Source organism: Salmo salar, chromosome 01, assembly GCF_965601325.2.
Source record: "Salmo salar chromosome 01, fSalSal1, whole genome shotgun sequence".
Classification (NCBI taxonomy): Eukaryota; Metazoa; Chordata; class Actinopteri; order Salmoniformes; family Salmonidae; genus Salmo; species Salmo salar.
The window spans coordinates 86,868,653-86,886,623 of NC_138291.1; the positions used below are offsets into that span (position 1 = coordinate 86,868,653).

General features: G+C 41.1%; 1 protein-coding gene across 4 annotated transcripts in view; it reads right to left on the bottom strand.

The window, feature by feature from the left end:
* Positions 1-17,971, bottom strand: part of LOC106611671 (calcium-activated potassium channel subunit alpha-1a) — a 226,511-nt gene that overhangs the window by 93,597 nt on the left and 114,943 nt on the right. For all 4 annotated transcript variants that reach the window (XM_082977652.1, XM_045723530.2, XM_045723527.2 and 1 more), the window contains exon 4: positions 1,604-1,697. In XM_082977652.1, coding sequence (XP_082833778.1) covers positions 1,604-1,697 — 94 coding nt within the window. The remainder of the gene's footprint in view (positions 1-1,603; positions 1,698-17,971) is intronic.

A 17,971-nucleotide genomic window follows, 5' to 3' on the forward strand; every position in this document is an offset into this window, starting at 1 on the left:
AAGACTTGCGTGAATCAGGCCTTCATGGTCGAATTGCTGCAAAGAAACCACTACTAAAGGACACCAATAAGAAGAAGAGATTTGCTTGGTCCAAGAAACACGAGCAAATTATTAGACCGGTGGAAATCTGTCCTTTGGTCTGATGAGTCCAAATTTGAGATTTTTGGTTCCAACCGCTGTGTCTTTGTGAGACGCAGAATACGTGAACGGATGATCTCCGCATGTGTAGTTCCCACTGTGGAGCATGGAGAAGGAGGTGTGATGTTGTGGGGGTGCTTTGCTGGTGACACTGTCAGTGATTTATTTAGAATTCAAGGGACACTTAACCAGCATGGCCACCACAGCATTCTGCAGCGATACGCCATCCAATCTGGTTTGCGCTTAGTGGGACTATCATTTGTTTTTCAACAGGACAATGACCCAAACACACCTCCAGGCTGTGTAAGGGCTATTTGACCAAGAAGGAGAGTGACGGAGTGCTGCATCAGATGACCTGGCCTCCACAATCACTGGGCCTTAAACAAATTGAGATGGTTTGGGATGAGTTGGACCGCAGAGTGAAGGAAAAGCAGCCAACAAGTGCTCAGCATATGTGGGAACTCCTTCAAGACTGTTGGAAAAGCCTTTCAGGTGAAGCTGGTTGAGAGAATGCCAAGAGTGTGCAACGCTGTCATCAAGGCAAATGGTGGCTACTTGGAAGAATCTAAAATATATTTTTGATTTAACACTTTTTGATTAATACATGGTTCCATATGTGTTATTTCATAGTTTTGATGTCTTCACTATAATTCTACAATGTAGAAAATAGTCAAAATAAAGAAAAACCCTTGAATGAATAGGTGTGTCCAAACTGTTCACTGGTACTGTATAACCCACCGGCAGGGTTGGGGTTAATTCCACAAATTCAATTCTAACTAAATTCCCTCTCCCTGTAAATTTGAATTCAGACATAATTCAATTAATCTTATTTCCATTGTTAGGTACATTCTAAGAATTCCATCCCCAATCCAATATTATCCCCAACAATTACACAAATTCAAATTCAATTCCCTCAGGCTTTCAGGCTGATCCTGTCACTGCTCAGACAGCCTAGCTATACTGGAAATACAGAAATACATATACATGTTTTAAATAATTTAAAACAAATCCTAGAGTAAATGTTTCATACTAAGTGAATTAATTCCATTAACGGGGAAATGTACAAATATTGAATTCCAATTCAATTCCAAATTAAAAATGTTTTAAAATTCCAATTCAAACAGTTTAATTCCAATTCAATTCCAATTCCATAACTTGGAGATTATTGAAACTCGAGTCAAATTCACCCATAATATTCCACTTCCTGTGACAATTAACTGGAATTGATCACAACTCTGCCAACCATCCCCCTTTTAATGTTGATACATGACTGTTGTTTGTTCAGGGTACAAAAAGGCATTAAAGTTATGAAAGAACGACAGGTACCCGCAAACTGTTGAATGCTTCCACAGTGCGATGTTTTGACTTGAATGACTTTATCGGTCTTTGTTTCATGACATGATTGAAACTTCACTAGCGTAACAACTTGTTGTGTACTATGTAGCCTTGTACTTTCTTTACTTACCCGTAGACCAAAGTACAAGAGGAAGAAGACGTTGAAAGCCATGTCAATCTGTAGTGTGAAGTCTTTGTAGAAGTTCTGACAGGACTCGATGGGGCTGTCAAAAACACACAGAAAACTAAAATGTTAGAAATTTTTCACTTAGATGCATTCTTCTTCCCTGATTTAAAAAAAAGGCGAAAAAATGAAGAGGAATGAAAGAACTTGAAGGTGCAAAAGTTTGTATTTTCCCAGGATGTCTGTAGCGCAAATAACATGCATGAATAGTCACACAAGCATGTAATTGTAACATGTTGATATACCCCTGATTAACACTTAAAGAACTGTGTGTACATTATTCTTCTGAAACTCACATTTACATGTTAGTCATTTAGCAGACGCTCTTATCCAGAGTCACTGAGAGTCAGCAGTTTGGCTAAACTGTGGAGTTATTGGCTCAGATTCATTTTAATTTCCACAATACAGAAAAAAACAATGCTGTTGTAGACAAATGGTAATCTTAGGATATCAATTCAATGTAATTAAATCCAAACCGAGATTAGGGAAGGACAAACAATTGGACCAAAACACAGTTTGAGATGATTATGTAAAAAGACAAACACAGAGAGGACACCGCTGCACTTTGTTCTGACATGGTTCTGACATAAAGCTCCACTCATTCTGGATCAAGTGTCCACTGGCCAGCCTGGCAGCTAGACAGTTCCCCTCCTTCTCTCTCTCTCTTTAGTTAATGGTATTTCTTCATCAGTCCTCACACTGACTTCTGAGTTGTTTCCTGAGGGGTATGCTACAATGCAAGCTAGATTTACTCAGGGTTTTATAAAGCTAGCCAGCTTCAGTTGACGTCAGATTCCATCTTACATGCTGACCAGACCAGACGCGTGGCGTGCGCGAGCGTCGCAAAATACATTTACACATACATGTTATTCATTCTTTGCACCCACACTGCTTGCGAGCGTCTGCATAGCTAGGCACTCAAATAGAACTTGGTTCTATTTGTGATGCTTGATGCTCTGCAAGTCCTGCCTCTCCCAGCTCCTTATTGGTTTTTAGGAGCATATACCCACGTGCTATCTCCTCATTGGTTTTTAGGAGCATATACCCACGTGCTATCTCCTCATTGGTTTTTAGGAGCATATACCCACGCCGGTGATTGAAAGATGAACTGAGGTCTACACTCCAGTCGGTTATGGTAATGCCCCTTAAAGTTGGTTGCCAACCGCCATATAAAGTCCAAAGAAGAGGAAGAAGCCTGAAGGAAGGAGGAGAAATGACTAGAAACTAATTAGGTTTACCATTTTATCTGTGGATTAATTCTCGGAGTAGAGGACCTTGTGCATTCCAGGTAAAACAACAACCCAATGTTTAGATTCCAGGACAAATTAGCTAGCAACAGCAAGCTAGCTAGCTAAATTGCCATAAATGTTTAATGCTTTTGGACCTGTCCACAAATTAATATAATTGGTTCAGAGTTTGTTTTGATAATTCAATCTGCGTGTCCTCATCGTCTGGTGTGCGGGGACAAAATCAACACGCACGCACGCGTGCAGTCTGGTCAGCATTTTAGACTGTCATGTTACGAAGGTGGATATTGATCGTGTACCTGCCCTCGAGCCTGCGCGACCTGGGCTTGCAACTGCATGTTCATGTCGCACGAGGCTAGTTGAATGCTGAAACATTAATACATTGGTGAGTAAGTGCAACATTTTTATTTGCACCGAAATCCTAATTAAATAAAAGTAATCTTGCCAATTCATCAGGCTATGATGTGAAATAGGCTTTTAGAAGTGTCGTCTTTATTTTATTACATATCGTTAATGTCATCTTTGGTGTGCTTATCAATGCACAAGCACCTTTCCCCCCTCTTAATTGTATTAAGTCATACAAAAGTTTTACAGTGCGCAAAGTTTGAAATGCATTCTGTCATTAGTAAATGTTTGTGATAGGTATTTTAACACACAATAAAACATTTGATTAATACAAATATTTAAAGGTCCTGAACAGTCAGATTCCCGTTTAAAATAGCCTTTTGACTTACTAAAACATCACCAAAAATATTTTTTCCAGATAAAAATGCTCAAAATGTGTGAAAAGTAACTTTTTCTCTGTCAAACTAACAGGAACTCTGAAAAGACAGGCTGAGTTGGCGGGGAGCTTATGATTTGATTTGATTAATTTAATTTATGCTCTCAGTCGATAAGACTGAATTATGCAGAATACAGTTACATTTAGACAATACTGTAGCCCTTTCCTACAGTCAAATGACCTAGTGGCCTCATGGGTGAAATGTTATTAATTACAGGTGCCAAATGGTTTTGTTATATTTCAGTCTTCTGTGATGTATATGAAGTGTAATATTGGGATGCAGACTCAAAATGTAATACATTTCAACTCTATATCTGACATGGTACAGGTGTCTTCTTTGTTTAACCTGTTGGGGATAGGGGGCGGTATTTGCACGGCCGGATAAAAAACGTACCCGATTTAATCTGGTTACTACTCCTGTCCAGTAACTAGAATATGCATATAATTGTTTGATTTGGATAGAAAACACCCTAAAGTTTCTAAAACTGTTTGAATGGTGTCTGTGAGTATAACAGAACTCATTTGGCAGGCCAAAACCTGAGAAGATTCCAAACAGGAAGCGCTCTCTCTGACTATATCTTGGCCTTCTTGATCATCTCTAACCAAAACAGGGGATCTCTGGCATGACGTGACATTTTCTAACGCTCCCATAGGCTCTCAGAAGGCGCCAGAACGATGAATGGTGGCTTTGCAGGCCCTGGCTGAAAAACAGTAGCGCATTTTGTAAGTGGTCGATCTGAGGACAATGAGACTGGAGGCGCGTGCACGAGCCGACACCATGTTTACTTTCTCTCTCTTTGAACGAAAACAACGACTCCCGGTCGGAATATTATCGTTTTTTTACGAGAAAAATTGCATAAAAATTGATTTTAAACAGCGTTTGACATGCTTCGAAGTACGGTAATGTAATATTTTGGGGTTTTTTGTCACGAAACGCGTCGGGCGCATCACCCTTCTTTACCCTTCGGATAGTGTCTTGAACGCACAAACAAAACGCCGCTATTTGGATATAACTATGGATTATTTGGAACCAAACCAACATTTGTTATTGAAGTAGAAGTCCTGGGAGTGCATTCTGACGAAGAACAGCAAAGGTAATCAAACTTTTCTAATAGTAAATCGGAGTTTGGTGAGTACCACACTTGGTGGGTGTCAAAATAGCTAGCCTGTGATGGCCGGGCTATCTACTCAGAATATTGCAAAATGTGCTTTCACTGAAAAGCTATTTTAAAATCAGACATAGCGAGTGCATAAAGGAGTTCTGTATCTATAATTCTTAAAATAATTGTTATGTTTTTTGTGAACGTTTATCGTGAGTAATTTAGTAAATTCACCGGAAGTGTTCGGTGGGAATGCTAGTCACATGCTAGTCACATGCTAATGTAAAAAGCTGGTTTTTGATATAAATATGAACTTGATTGAACAAAACATGCATGTATTGTATAACATAATGTCCTAGGATTGTCATCTGATGAAGATCATCAAAGGTTAGTGCTGCATTTAGCTGTGGTTTGGGTTTATATGCTAGGTTGATAAATGGGTGTCTGATTATTTCTGGCTGGGTACTCTGCTGACATAATCTAATGTTTTGCTTTCATTGTAAAGCCTTTTTGAAATCGGACAGTGTGGTTAGATTAACGAGAGTCTTGTCTTTAAAATGGTGTAAAATAGTCAGATGTTTGAGAAATTGAAGTAATAGCATTTCTAAGGTATTTGAATATCGCGCCACAGGATTACACTGGCTGTTGAGTAGGTGGGACACAAGCGTCCCACTGGCCCAGAGAGGTTCATGTTTGTACACTCATTGACTGGCAGACAATTTACAGATATCATGACTCTCAATGATGTCAAGAACTATATGATTTGCCCGCTTGGTATGTCTCTTGATGTAATGACATGACAACTGTGTTAGAGTCTTGGGCAACCCTTCCTCCGCTTTTGTTCCATTCTGGCTGAAGACCTAGCTAGCCAGTTACTAGCTAACACCAGACACAGATGAAAGCGGAAACCTATACATATATTAATATGAGAAACCTCTAATTATATTTACTGACACGTTGCAATCAAATTTTGTCACCAGTAGAATAGCTACCTACAATAGCGCTGTAATTCACGCCCCTCTGCGACCACGCCTTCTGCGATGTTGGTTACAAAGCGGTACTTATTTAAATTAGGTAAGAGAATAAGACGTTAGTTACCATTGGTGTATTAAAATGAAAGGATTTTGCGATGACATGGTGTAACGTCTGCTTCCAACTCACACTCTCAAACACGTAGATCCCCTGAACGCAGCTCACTTTCCAGCCCACTTTCCAGCTCTCACACTCAAATATATAGATATCCTGAACGCATCTCACTCTCCAGATCCCAATCACCTGAATTCTGATCACCTGTTCACACACCTGTATGTTATTATCACACGCTATTTAGTTCAGTTCTTTGCACCCCATCATTGTGAGGTATTGTTTGTTTTGTGACACACTTCTATTCAGAGCTCTGTTTTTCCCGTAATTTAATCCTCCGTGTATGATAGTTTTTGCCTGCCTCACTAACGATGCCTTTTGCCTATTCCCTGCCTGTACGTTAGCCTATCGGATTTCCTGTTATCAACCTATTGCCTGATCTCCCGGACGACATTACTAGCCTTTTCCCTGCCTGTACTGTTGCCTTTTTGGACCCACTGTGTATGACCTTCTGCCTGCCCCTGGAACCAGCTACCTGCCTCCTCCTGTGGTCCTTTACAATAAACACCTGCTGCTCCCTGCGCTTGAAACCAGCTCTCTGTCTCTCATCATGTTCACTACACATGGGGGATGGGACCAGTAACTTAATGACTAAACTAAACTAACAATGTATAGAGCATTCGGGAAAGCTTTATTCTAAAATGGATGAAATAAAACATTTTCCAATCTACACAAAATACCCCATAATGACAATGCGAAAACAGTTTATTTTTAAACATTTATTAAAAATGAAAACAGATACCTTATTTACATAAGTATTCAGACCATTTGCTATGAGACTTGAATTAACCTCAGGTGCATCCAGTTTCCATTGATTGTCCTTGAGATGTTTATGCAACTTGATTGGAGTCCACCTGTGGGAAATTGAATTGGACATGATTTGGAAAGGCACACACCTGTCTATATAAGGTCCCACAGTTGGCAGTGCATGTCAGAGCAAAACCCAAGCCATGAGGTCGAACAAATTGTCCGTAGAGCTCCGAGACAGGATTGTGTCGAGGCTCAGATCTGGGGAAGGGTACCAAAACATTTCTGCAGCTTTGAAGATCCCCAAGACCACAGCGACCTCCATCATTCTTAAATGGAAGAAGTTTGGAACCACCAAGACTCTTCCTAGAGCTGGCCGCCCGGCCAAACTGAGCAATCAGGGGAGAAGGGCCTTGGTCAGGGAGGTGACCAAGAACCCGATGGTCACTCTGACAGAGCTCCAGCGTTCCTCTGTGGAGATGGGAGAATCTTCCAGAAGGACAACCATCTCTGCAGCACTCCACCAATCAGGCCTTTATGGTAGAGTGGCCAGACGGAAGCCACTCCTCAGTAAAAGGCACGACAGCCCCTTGGAGTTTGCCAAAAGGCACCTAAAGGACTCTCAGACAATGAGAAACAGGATTCTCTGGTCTGATGAAACCAAGATTCAACTCTTTGGCCTGAATGCCAAGCGTTACATCTGGCGTAAACCTGGCACCATCCCTCCGCTGAAGCATGGGGGTGGCAGCATCATGCTGTGGGGATTCTTTTCAGTGGCAGGGACTGGGAGAATGGTCAGGATCGAGGGAAAGATGAACAGAGCTAAGTACAGAGTTCCTTGATGAAAACCCGCTCAAGAGCACTCAGGGCCTCAGACTGGGGTGAAGGTTCACCTTCCAACAGGACAACGACCCTAAGCGCACAGCCAAGACAACACAGGAGTGGCTTCAGGACTAGTATCTGAATGTCCTTGAGTGGCCCAGCCAGAGCCCAGACTTCAACTCGATCGAACATCTCTGGAAAGATCTGAAAATAGCTGTGCAGCGATGCTCCCCATCCAACCTGACAGAGCTTGAGAGGATCTGCAAAGAAGAATGGGAGAAACTCCCCAAATACAGGTGTGCCAAGATTGTTGCGTCATACCAAAGAAGCATCGAGGCTGTAATCGCTGCCAAAAGTGTTTCAACAGATGACTGAATAAAGGATCTGAATACTTATGTAAATGTGATTAATTTATTTTTTATACATTTGCAAAAAATGTCTAAAAACCTGTGTTTGCTTTGTCATTATGGAGTATTGTGTGTAGATTGATGAGGGAAAAAAACATTTAAATTGATTTTAGAATAAGGCTGTAACGTAACAAAATGTGGAAAAAGTCACGGGGTCTGAATACTTCCCGAATGCACTGTACAGTCATTTTCATACTTTGGTCATCCTACTTTGATCTGGTTTCATCCAAATATCATCTAATTTCATGAAGAACATAATCTTGACCGCTCGGGATGTTTAAACAAGGTTGTGAAAATGAAAAGTAGGCTTGGAACCAGTACCAGGGATGAGCAACTACAGTACTCAGGACCTGATTGGTGTCACACCCCAGCTAACACACCTGACCCCAATAATCAACTAATCATGATCTTCAGTTTAGAATGGAATTAGTTTAATCAGCTAGGTTTGCTAGGGATGGGGGAAAAGTGTGACACCACTCTGGCCCCCGAGCACTGGAGTTGCCCATCCCTGGTATGTAATTTTTTAGGTTAACAGATAAAGCAGATTGCGTTTTTAATTTTGCCTGTTGCATTATTTTTTCATTATGGTAGGGTTGTTTACAAAGAGTGCACGGACAAGGAGCAAATGGAAGCTTTCCTGAGTTGACGATCCACTGTTGTGCAGCTCAAGAGAGGTGATTAAGTTACACTTGAAATTCACTACTGTTTGCCAGCTTAACTATCTGTGTACCCTATACATTTCCTCTAGCTCAGGCCTACAGCTATGCATTTGGTTTGCTAATTTGCAAGCTCAAGCTTCTTGTAATTTAGCCCAGAATTTCAAGTGTAACTTCATCACCTCTTGGTTACAGCAGATGTACAAATACCCTTTATTTTTTATCACTGAACCCTCTCTCTGGCTAGGACATATAGACAAACTCTGTGTGACTTTTACTGCTGAGGTCGATTACCATCCCCCGCCTCACCCTGACCTCATTGTCCAGTGTTAGGGACAAGGTTGCCAGGGAATTCAGTCAGCTGACCTAGTCAGCCAATCACAGGCCCTATCAGGTGGGTTAACAGACCCCTTAGTTGGACACGGGCGTAGAAAGACGACAGGTCAGAAGAACTCTGCACCACCTCAACACAACGCACCACTGGACCCTTCCAACATGGACAAGCTTCCATCTTGGACTTCCTAACTGTGTGTTAGTGTGTGAATTACCATAAACCACTTTCATCGAATCTCTTCCTATTTGCTGTGAATTAAATTAATGACTGGTTTATCTTTGTGAGAGGGAAGGAATCTGATTTCACTGGTCCTCAACTCACAGCACATTTAATTCAGGATAAGTGGAGTTAGCCCTGAGTTAGCCTGCCCTGGAGAAGGTTAGTTCTTAATTAGGGATAGGGTTTAGTTTAATGAAATTCCGCCTGACTGACGTGCCCAAAATAAACTGCCTGTTACTCAGGCCCAGAAGCCAGGATATGCATATAATTAGTAGCATTGGATAGAAAACACTTTGAAGTTTCTAAAAAACTGTTAAAATAATGTCTGAGACCATAACAGAATTGAAAAAAATCCAGCGAAAATCAAACCGGAATCTTTTTTTTTTAGGTACCAGGCTCTTATTATGGAAACCAATTGTTTCTATGTAAATCCATCTCCCAGATTACAATTCCTATGGCTTCCACTAGATGTCAACAGTCTTTATTCAAGGTTTCAGGCTTTTTTTTTTTAAACAAACAAGTATTTGGAGTTTTGGTTAGGAGACCACCTGAACAATATCAGTCTTTCGGCGTGCGAGGGAGAGGGCGCACGCTTAAGAATTTTCCTTTCCTATTGAACATACTACTTTCTGTATGAAATATTATAGTTTATTTACATTTTAGGGTACCTGACGATTAAATAGAAACGTCGTTTGACTTGTTTGGATTAAGTTTAGCGGTAGCTTTTTGGACTCCTTTGTCTGCATGTTGAACGAGTGGATTACTGAAATTGATGGCGCCAACGAAACAGACATTTTGGGATATAAAGAAGGATTTTATCTAACAAAACGACCATTCATGTTGTAGCTGGGATCCTTGGAATTGCAAACAGAGGAAGATCTTCAAAAGTAAGTGATTTATTTCATCGCTATTTGTGATTTTTATGAAGCCTGTGCTGGTTGAAAAATATGTTGTGGGGCGCCGTCCTCAGACAATCGCATGGTATGCTTTCGCCATAAAGCCTTTTTGAAATCGGACAACGCAGTTAGATTAACAAGAATTTAAGCTTTTAAATGATATAAGACACTTGTATGTTCATGAATGTTTAATATTACGATAATTTATTTGAATTGTGCGCCCCCCAATTTCACCGGATGTTGTTGGCTGGTGTCCCGCTAGCGGGACGCCTATCCCTTAAGGATTCACTGCCATAGAAATGTACCTGTCTAAAAGGTGAGCCACTTTCATGTCACCGGTTATTCAGAGTTGAACTCCTCTATATCGCATCGTACCTTGCCACTCTGGTGTGATAAGAGTAATGAAGGCTCCTCAGAGGAGGAAGTGAAGGACCATCCTCCGCAGTGATTTACATTTTTACATTTAAAAAGTTATCCTTTTCAGATAAAACAATACTAAATATAATCACGTCACCAAATAATTGATTAAAACATACTATCTTGCATGAAGGTCTACAGTACCCTCAACAGCACTCTGTAGGGTGCACTATGGTGTAGCCGGAGGACAGCTAGCTTCCGTCCTCCTCTGGGTACATTGACTTCAATATAAAACCGCGGAGGCTCATGGTTCTCACCCCCTTCCATAGACTTACACAGTAATTATGACATCGTCCAACCTCTCAGAGCTCTTGCAGCATGAACTGACATGTTGTCCACCCAATAAAAGGATCAGATAATGAATCTAGTGCTGAAAGCATAAGATACAGCTAGCTAGCACTGCAGTGCATAAAATGTGGTGAGTAGTTGACTCAAAGACAGAGAAAGACAATAGTTGAACAGTTTTTGACCAAGAGAGAGACTTTTTTTCACTTTCAGTTTCATTTACTTAGCTAGCCAGTTTAGCCTAATCAAACACCCTGCTCAAACAGAGGGATGCTATGTTAGCTAGCTGGCTATGACTATCCAACACAACACTGGAACTCAAGATAAGCTTTTGGTTTTACAAATCTATTGCCATCGGGGCCTGCCGGTGTAAGTGCTAAACTGCCTACTGAGTGTACACTGTAACGTTACAGCATGATTGTAGCAGGTTTACTAACGCGTTAGTTCTATTAGCTATGTTGACTATAACGTTACTTTAGCTAATATGGTGACAATGCTGTGTAGGCTGTGTGTAGCAGTTATGATATAGTTTGGCTTGGAAAGGTTTTTTCACCTGGTCACATACAGCTGATGTTTTGCGCATTGATGTCCACAAGGGACAAAGGGAAAAGATGGGAGGAGAGCGCATAGATGCGAGAAGGAATACAAGGTGGCTGTTATGAAAGTGAACTGTGTTTACGCGTGATAGGGGTGTATTCATTCCGCTGATTCTGTTGAAAAAGTTCCTTAAACGGAACAAAACAGGGATGAACATACCTGAATTTGCAAAATATAAACTGTTGTTTGCAACTGTTGGACTAATGATCGACCTGTGTGCACCTACGTTGTAAACTTTAATTCATAGGCTAGGTTGTAGCAACCTCATGATGGGTAGAGGGAAATGTTAAGTATCATGTTGTAGCCTAAACCTATCGCTGTTACATTGAACTAGGTGAATGGAATATGAATGACAGTCATCCAACATGCTGTAATCAAAATAGGGCCATTCTCATGAAAAAAAAATGTCCTCTGACCGCCACTGAATAACAGCGTCTGCCAAATTACCATAATGTAAACGTACAAATGAACAGCTCAAAGCATACTGGGTATTATTCTAATGAGTTTGCCCCTGAAATGATTGGACTTATTTCGGGGGTGGATCTCATTGGAATAATACCCAGCCTGGTTTGCAAGTGTTCATTTGTATATTTACATTTTGGTCATTTAGCAGACACTTATCCAGAGTGATTCAAGGTAGGTAAACAACCATATATCACAGTCATAGGAAGTAACATGTTTTTTGTTACCATTACTGAGAATGTTTTTCTAGTGAAGGCATGTACTTGCAAATGTATTTGTATTTTGAAATGACAAAATACCTCAATATACCTGTGTCTTATGTAAATACAATACTTTCCAAAAGTATTTTGTATTTTAGTTTGATACAATGGTCTCTAGAGTATGTGGTAGCAAATCTATAGGAAGAGAGAGACTGCAGATTCTTTCAAACAAGAGACCCGACTATGTTTGTTATGCTTTCAAGTCTGAACCATTCACCAACAATGGTTCAGAGTTTAAGGCTTAACAAACATAGTCGGGTCTCTGCGTTTATAGAAAAATACATCATTTTTGTATACGTGGCAGTCAGCAGATGGTGTGTTAAAGGCAATTAGTTGTCTGTGCAGATTTAAGATAGCACAAGGTTGACAACCTGAGGGCTCAACCGTTTAACTGCATTCACAACAGCAAACACTATAATGTGCTAATTTCTGCAAGTTTCCATACATGTGACTTTTTGTAGATAGTAAACCCACTGGATGTCACATGCTCCGGTCGCACCCAAACGGACTATATTAGCTATAAATCCCACAAAGACAAGTTTTATGCCTTTAGAGATTGACTACTCACTCAAGGATGATTGAGGCTGAGGATGTCCTAAAATGTACAATGTACATTGTGTAAAAATAATTCTTCAGTAGGCCTACAAGGCTAATTACAGGAAGGGCCCATATCTGTTACAACCAGCTGTCACTTAACAGATGACACGCTACACAACAAGTTGCTGCCGCTGTGAGTCAAAGTGTGACTTGAGGCAAGCTGAGAGCCTTGTTGTTGACATTGGGTCAGCTAATGACGTTGGGTCAGCTAATGACGTTGGGTCAGCTAACGCTTCAGGCGATGGACAGAGGGATAATACAGTATACAAACTTCTTAAATTCATTTATATACAAAATGTTATTGAAATATAATAATCAGAACCTTTAGAAAAACTGACAAGGGAAGTACCACAACACGGTTCATTTTGCAAGTCAAAAGATTAAAGGTCAGGTCAAAGGTCATATGTTCTTCATCAGGTGAAAAGGTATTTCAGGTCGTAACCTGGATGACAGGGTGGGAGTACACATGGTATTGCATAGAACGTAACTCTACCTGCGTTCGGTTAGATAATGAAATTGGACAAATCACTCACAAAAAACAACAGACAGCACTAACCATAGTACTCTAATGTAGTGGTTCTCAACCTGGGGTACTAGTACCTCTGTACTGGCTTATCCACATGGGCTACTTGGGAAAACTCATAAGAACATACAGTAGGCTTAATGATCACTTGCACATGAGGGGGTGCATTGTGAAGTGGTACTTCAGGCAGATTGTGCTATTTTGTATCCAACTTCATATAGCCAGCCAGAAGAAAGGCACACAGACACCCACACTTCAGTTTTTTTAGTAAAAGATATCAAACAGTGATGACAGGCATTGACAGGACAGTCACATGTTCACTGCTCTCAGAATAACTCTTTCAGACTGAATGCACAAAGGGATTGTAAAGTATAAATGTGTTGTAAAAAGTTATATTTTGTGTAATGAAACAATATTCCAATGCCTGTATGAGCCTAGCTGGGCACAATCTCCTGAGACCAGATGGCTAATGACTTCTCTCTATAAAGTCCTTAGTTGGTAGATCATGATGCTTGCAACACCAGGGTTGTGGGTTCAATTCCCATAGTGTACCAGTACGAAAAATGGATGCACTCAGTCGTTCTGGATAAGTGTGTCTACTATTTGACAAAAAATGTAAACGTAAGTTTGGCCACACCTCCCCCCTGTTCTCTGGGCAATAAAAAAAGCTTTTAGGCGTCCTTCCTTTACTTCCTAATGGCACATCAGTAGGCTAAATAATAGCAATATAGCCCTTTTAATGCAAAACACGTCAAAAATCTGAAAGGGCGTTCCGTTGGTGTTTCCTAGTGCTTAATGAGTGATGTTGATTGTTCTAGAACAGGAAATTTGGTATTTCCTGTCTGTTCTGTTCTGTTCCGTCTGAGAGAGGCTCGGATCCTTGCCTTATAGAGATTATTAAGCAATTTCATCTGTGAGTAAAGGATTGTTGGCGTCGTGTGGTCGTTGAAATTTACTGTAAGCCCGAGCGGGCAACGGCAGTTACCTGGAAAGGATTTATCTCTAAAATGAAGAGATGACAGGACAGAAAGACAGGAGAGGACAGACAGGACAGGACAGACAGGGCCAGGAGTTAAAGGACAGAACAGGGACAGACAGGACAGGAGGTAAAGGACAGAAAGGACAGGACGGGGACAGACAGGACAGGAGGTAAAGGACAGAAAGGACAGGACAGAAAGGACAGGACAGACAGGACAGGAGATAAAGGACAGGACAGACAGGAAAGGACAGAAAGGGCATGGCAGGACAGGACAGACAGGATTTGAGGTAAAGGACAGGAAGTAAAGGACAGAAAAGACATGACAGGACAGACAGGAAAGAACAGAAAGGACACGGCAGGACAGGTCAGACGGTAAAGTACAGAAAGGATAGGACAGACAGGACACGAGGTAAAGGACAGAAATAACATGACAGGACAGGAGGTAAAGGACATGACAGGAGGTAAAGTACAGAACGGACATGACAGGGACAAGACAGACAGGAGGTAAAGGACAGAAAGAACATGACAGGGACAGGACAGGAGGTAAAGGACAGAAAGAACATGACAGAGATAGGACAGACAGGACAGGAGGTAAAGGACAGAAAGGACAGGACAGGAGGTAAAGGACAGAAAGAACATGACAGGGATAGGACAGACAGGACAGGAGGAAAATGGACAGAAAGGACAGGACAGGAGGTAAAGGACAGAAACAACATGACAGGGATAGGACAGACAGGACAGGCGGTAAGGGCCATGGCAGGACAGGAAAGGGCAGGAACAGAAAAGACAGAACAGAGCAGGAGGCAGGATCCGTGCTCAGGGTTCAAATCAAATCAAATGAAATGTATTTGTCACATACACATGGTTAGCAGGTGTTAATGCAAGTGTAGCGAAATGCTTGTGCTTCTAGTTCCGACCATGCAGTAATATCTAACAAGTAATATAACTAACAATTTCACAACAACTACCTTATACACACAAGTGTAAAGGAATGAATACGAATATGTACATAAAAATATATAAATTAGTGATGGCCGAGCGGCATAAGTAAGATGCAGTAGATGGTATAGCGTACAGTATATACATATGAGATGAGTAATGTAGGGTAAGTAAACATTATATAATATAAAATGGCTAGTGATACATTTATTAGATCAATTTTTCCATTATTAAAGTGGCTGGAGTTGAGTTAGTATGTTGGCAGCAGCCACTCAATGTTAGTGATGGCTGTTTAACAGTCTGATGGCCTTGAGATAGAAGCTGTTTTTCGGTCTCTCGGTCCCTGCTTTGATGCACCTGTACTGACCTCGCCTTCTGGATGGTAGCGGGGTGAACAGGCAGTGGCTCGGGTGGTTGTTGTCCTTGATGATCTTTTTGGCCTTCCTGTTCTAACAGCATGTGGTGATGACTGAATCATACAGTATAGTATGTACAGGCGTGTGAAAGCTTCTAAAAATCTCAGGGTAATAAGAATAATACATACTTCTGGGCCTTGTTTTCCAGTCACTTAACATTACGATGATCGTACCAACTTTTTAAGTTTCCCAAACAAGCACGTAGTGCTCACTAAGTGCATCGCTGCTCTCGGATCAGCTTTCTCCATTCAAATATTACCTTAACATTCAAATTATTCCACAATACTGACGACGGATCAGCTCCTACAGATATTACCAATGGCTGCAAATAGGCTATTGAGGTGACTTATTATGCTTACCCAATAATAATGCATTAAATCACAGATTTGGCACATCATTGTGTCACACATCATGAACCACCTTGAGGCAAAAATGACAGACAGTAGCCTAGTCACAAAATATAACTATATTGATAGAACATGACATCGATTCAATATACAGTTGAAGTCGGACGTTTACATACACCTTAGCCAAATACATTTAAACTCAGTTTTTCACAATTGCTGACATTTAATCCTAGTAAATATTCCTTGCCTTAGATCAGTTAGGATCACCACTTTATTTTAAGAATGTGAAAAGTCAGAATAATAGTAGAGAGAATGATCTATTTCAGCTTTTATTTATTTAATCACATTCCAAGTGGGTCAGAAGTTTACATACACTCAATTTGTATTTGGTAGCATTGCCTTCAAATTGTTTAACTTGGGTCAAACATTTTGGGTAGCCTTCCACAAGCTTCCCACAATAAGTTGGGTGAATTTTGGCCCATTGCTCCTGACAGAGCTGGTGTAACTGAGTCAGGTTTGTAGGCCTCCTTGCTCGCACACGCTTTTTCAGTTCTGCCCACAAATATTCTATAGGATCTCAATCAGGGCTTTGTGATGGCCACTCCAATACCTTGACTTTGTAGTCCTTAAGCCATTATGCCACAACTTTGGAAGTATGCTTGGGGTCATTGTCCATTTGGAAGACCCATTTGCGACCAAGCTTTAACTTCCTGACTGATGTCTTGAGATGTTGCTTCAATATAGCCAGATAATTTAACACATAAGAAGCTAGCTAGCTAACAAAGAACAACAAAGAATATCTAGTTAACAGAAGAAAAGAAAGAGAAAATCAGGACAGAAGAAAAAGGATATCAAAGTGAAACAGTTCTCTAAAGACACATGAGACAATAATACAAGAAACAACACTTCTGTCGCTTGTCAACTATGTGTCTGTCTATCCCTGTTCTCTCCCCTCTGCACAGGCCATACAAACACTTCACACCGCGTGGCCGCTGCCACTCTAACCTGGTGGTCCCAGCGCGCACGACCCACGTGGAGTTCCAGGTCTCCGGCAGCCTCTGGAACTGCCGGTCTGCAGCCAACAAGGCTGAGTTCATCTCAGCCTATGCTACCCTCCAGTCCCTAGACTTCCTGGCGCTGACGGAAACATGGATTACCACAGATAACACCGCTACTCCTACTGCTCTCTCTTCGTCTGCCCACGTGTTCTCGCATACCCCTAGAGCATCGTGCCAGCGGGGTGGTGGCACTGGAATCCTCATCTCTCCCAAGTGGACATTCTCTCTTTCTCCCCTGACCCATCTGTCTATCTCCTCATTTGAATTCCATGCTGTCACAGTTACCAGCCCTTTCAAGCTTAACCTGTTAGGGCTAGGGGGCAGCATTTGCACGTCTGGATATAAAAAATGTACCCGATTTAATCTGGTTACTAATCCTACCCAGTAACTAGAATATGCATATACTTATTATATATGGATAGAAAACACTCTAAAGTTTCTAAAACTGTTTGAATGGTGTCTGTGAGTATAACAGAACTCATTTGGCAGGCAAAACCCTGAGACATTTTCTGACAGGAAGTGGATACCTGATGTGTTGTATTGACTTTAAACCTATCCCATTGAAAAACACAGGGGCTGAGGAATATTTTGGCACTTCCTATTGCTTCCACTAGATGTCACCAGCCTTTACAAAGTGTTTTGAGTCTTCTGGAGGGAGATCTGACCGAACAAGAGCCATGGAACGATGATGTCCCATTAGACACCTGGCGCGCGAGTTCATGTTGGGTACCCTCGTTCCAATACGTTATAAAAGAGTATGCATTCGTCCACCTTGAATATTATTCATGTTCTGGTTAAAAAAGGCCCTAATGATTTATGCTATACAACGTTTGACATGTTTGAACGAACGGAAATATATTTTTTCCCCTCGTTCATGACGAGAAGTCCGGCTGGCTTAGATCATGTGCTAACAAGACGGAGATTTTTGGACATAAATGATGAGCTTTTTTGAACAAAACTACATTCGTTATGGACCTGTGATACCTGGAAGTGACATCTGATGAAGAGAATCAAAGGTAATGGATTATTTACATAGTATTTTCGATTTTAGATCTCCCCAACATGACGTCTAGTCTGTATCG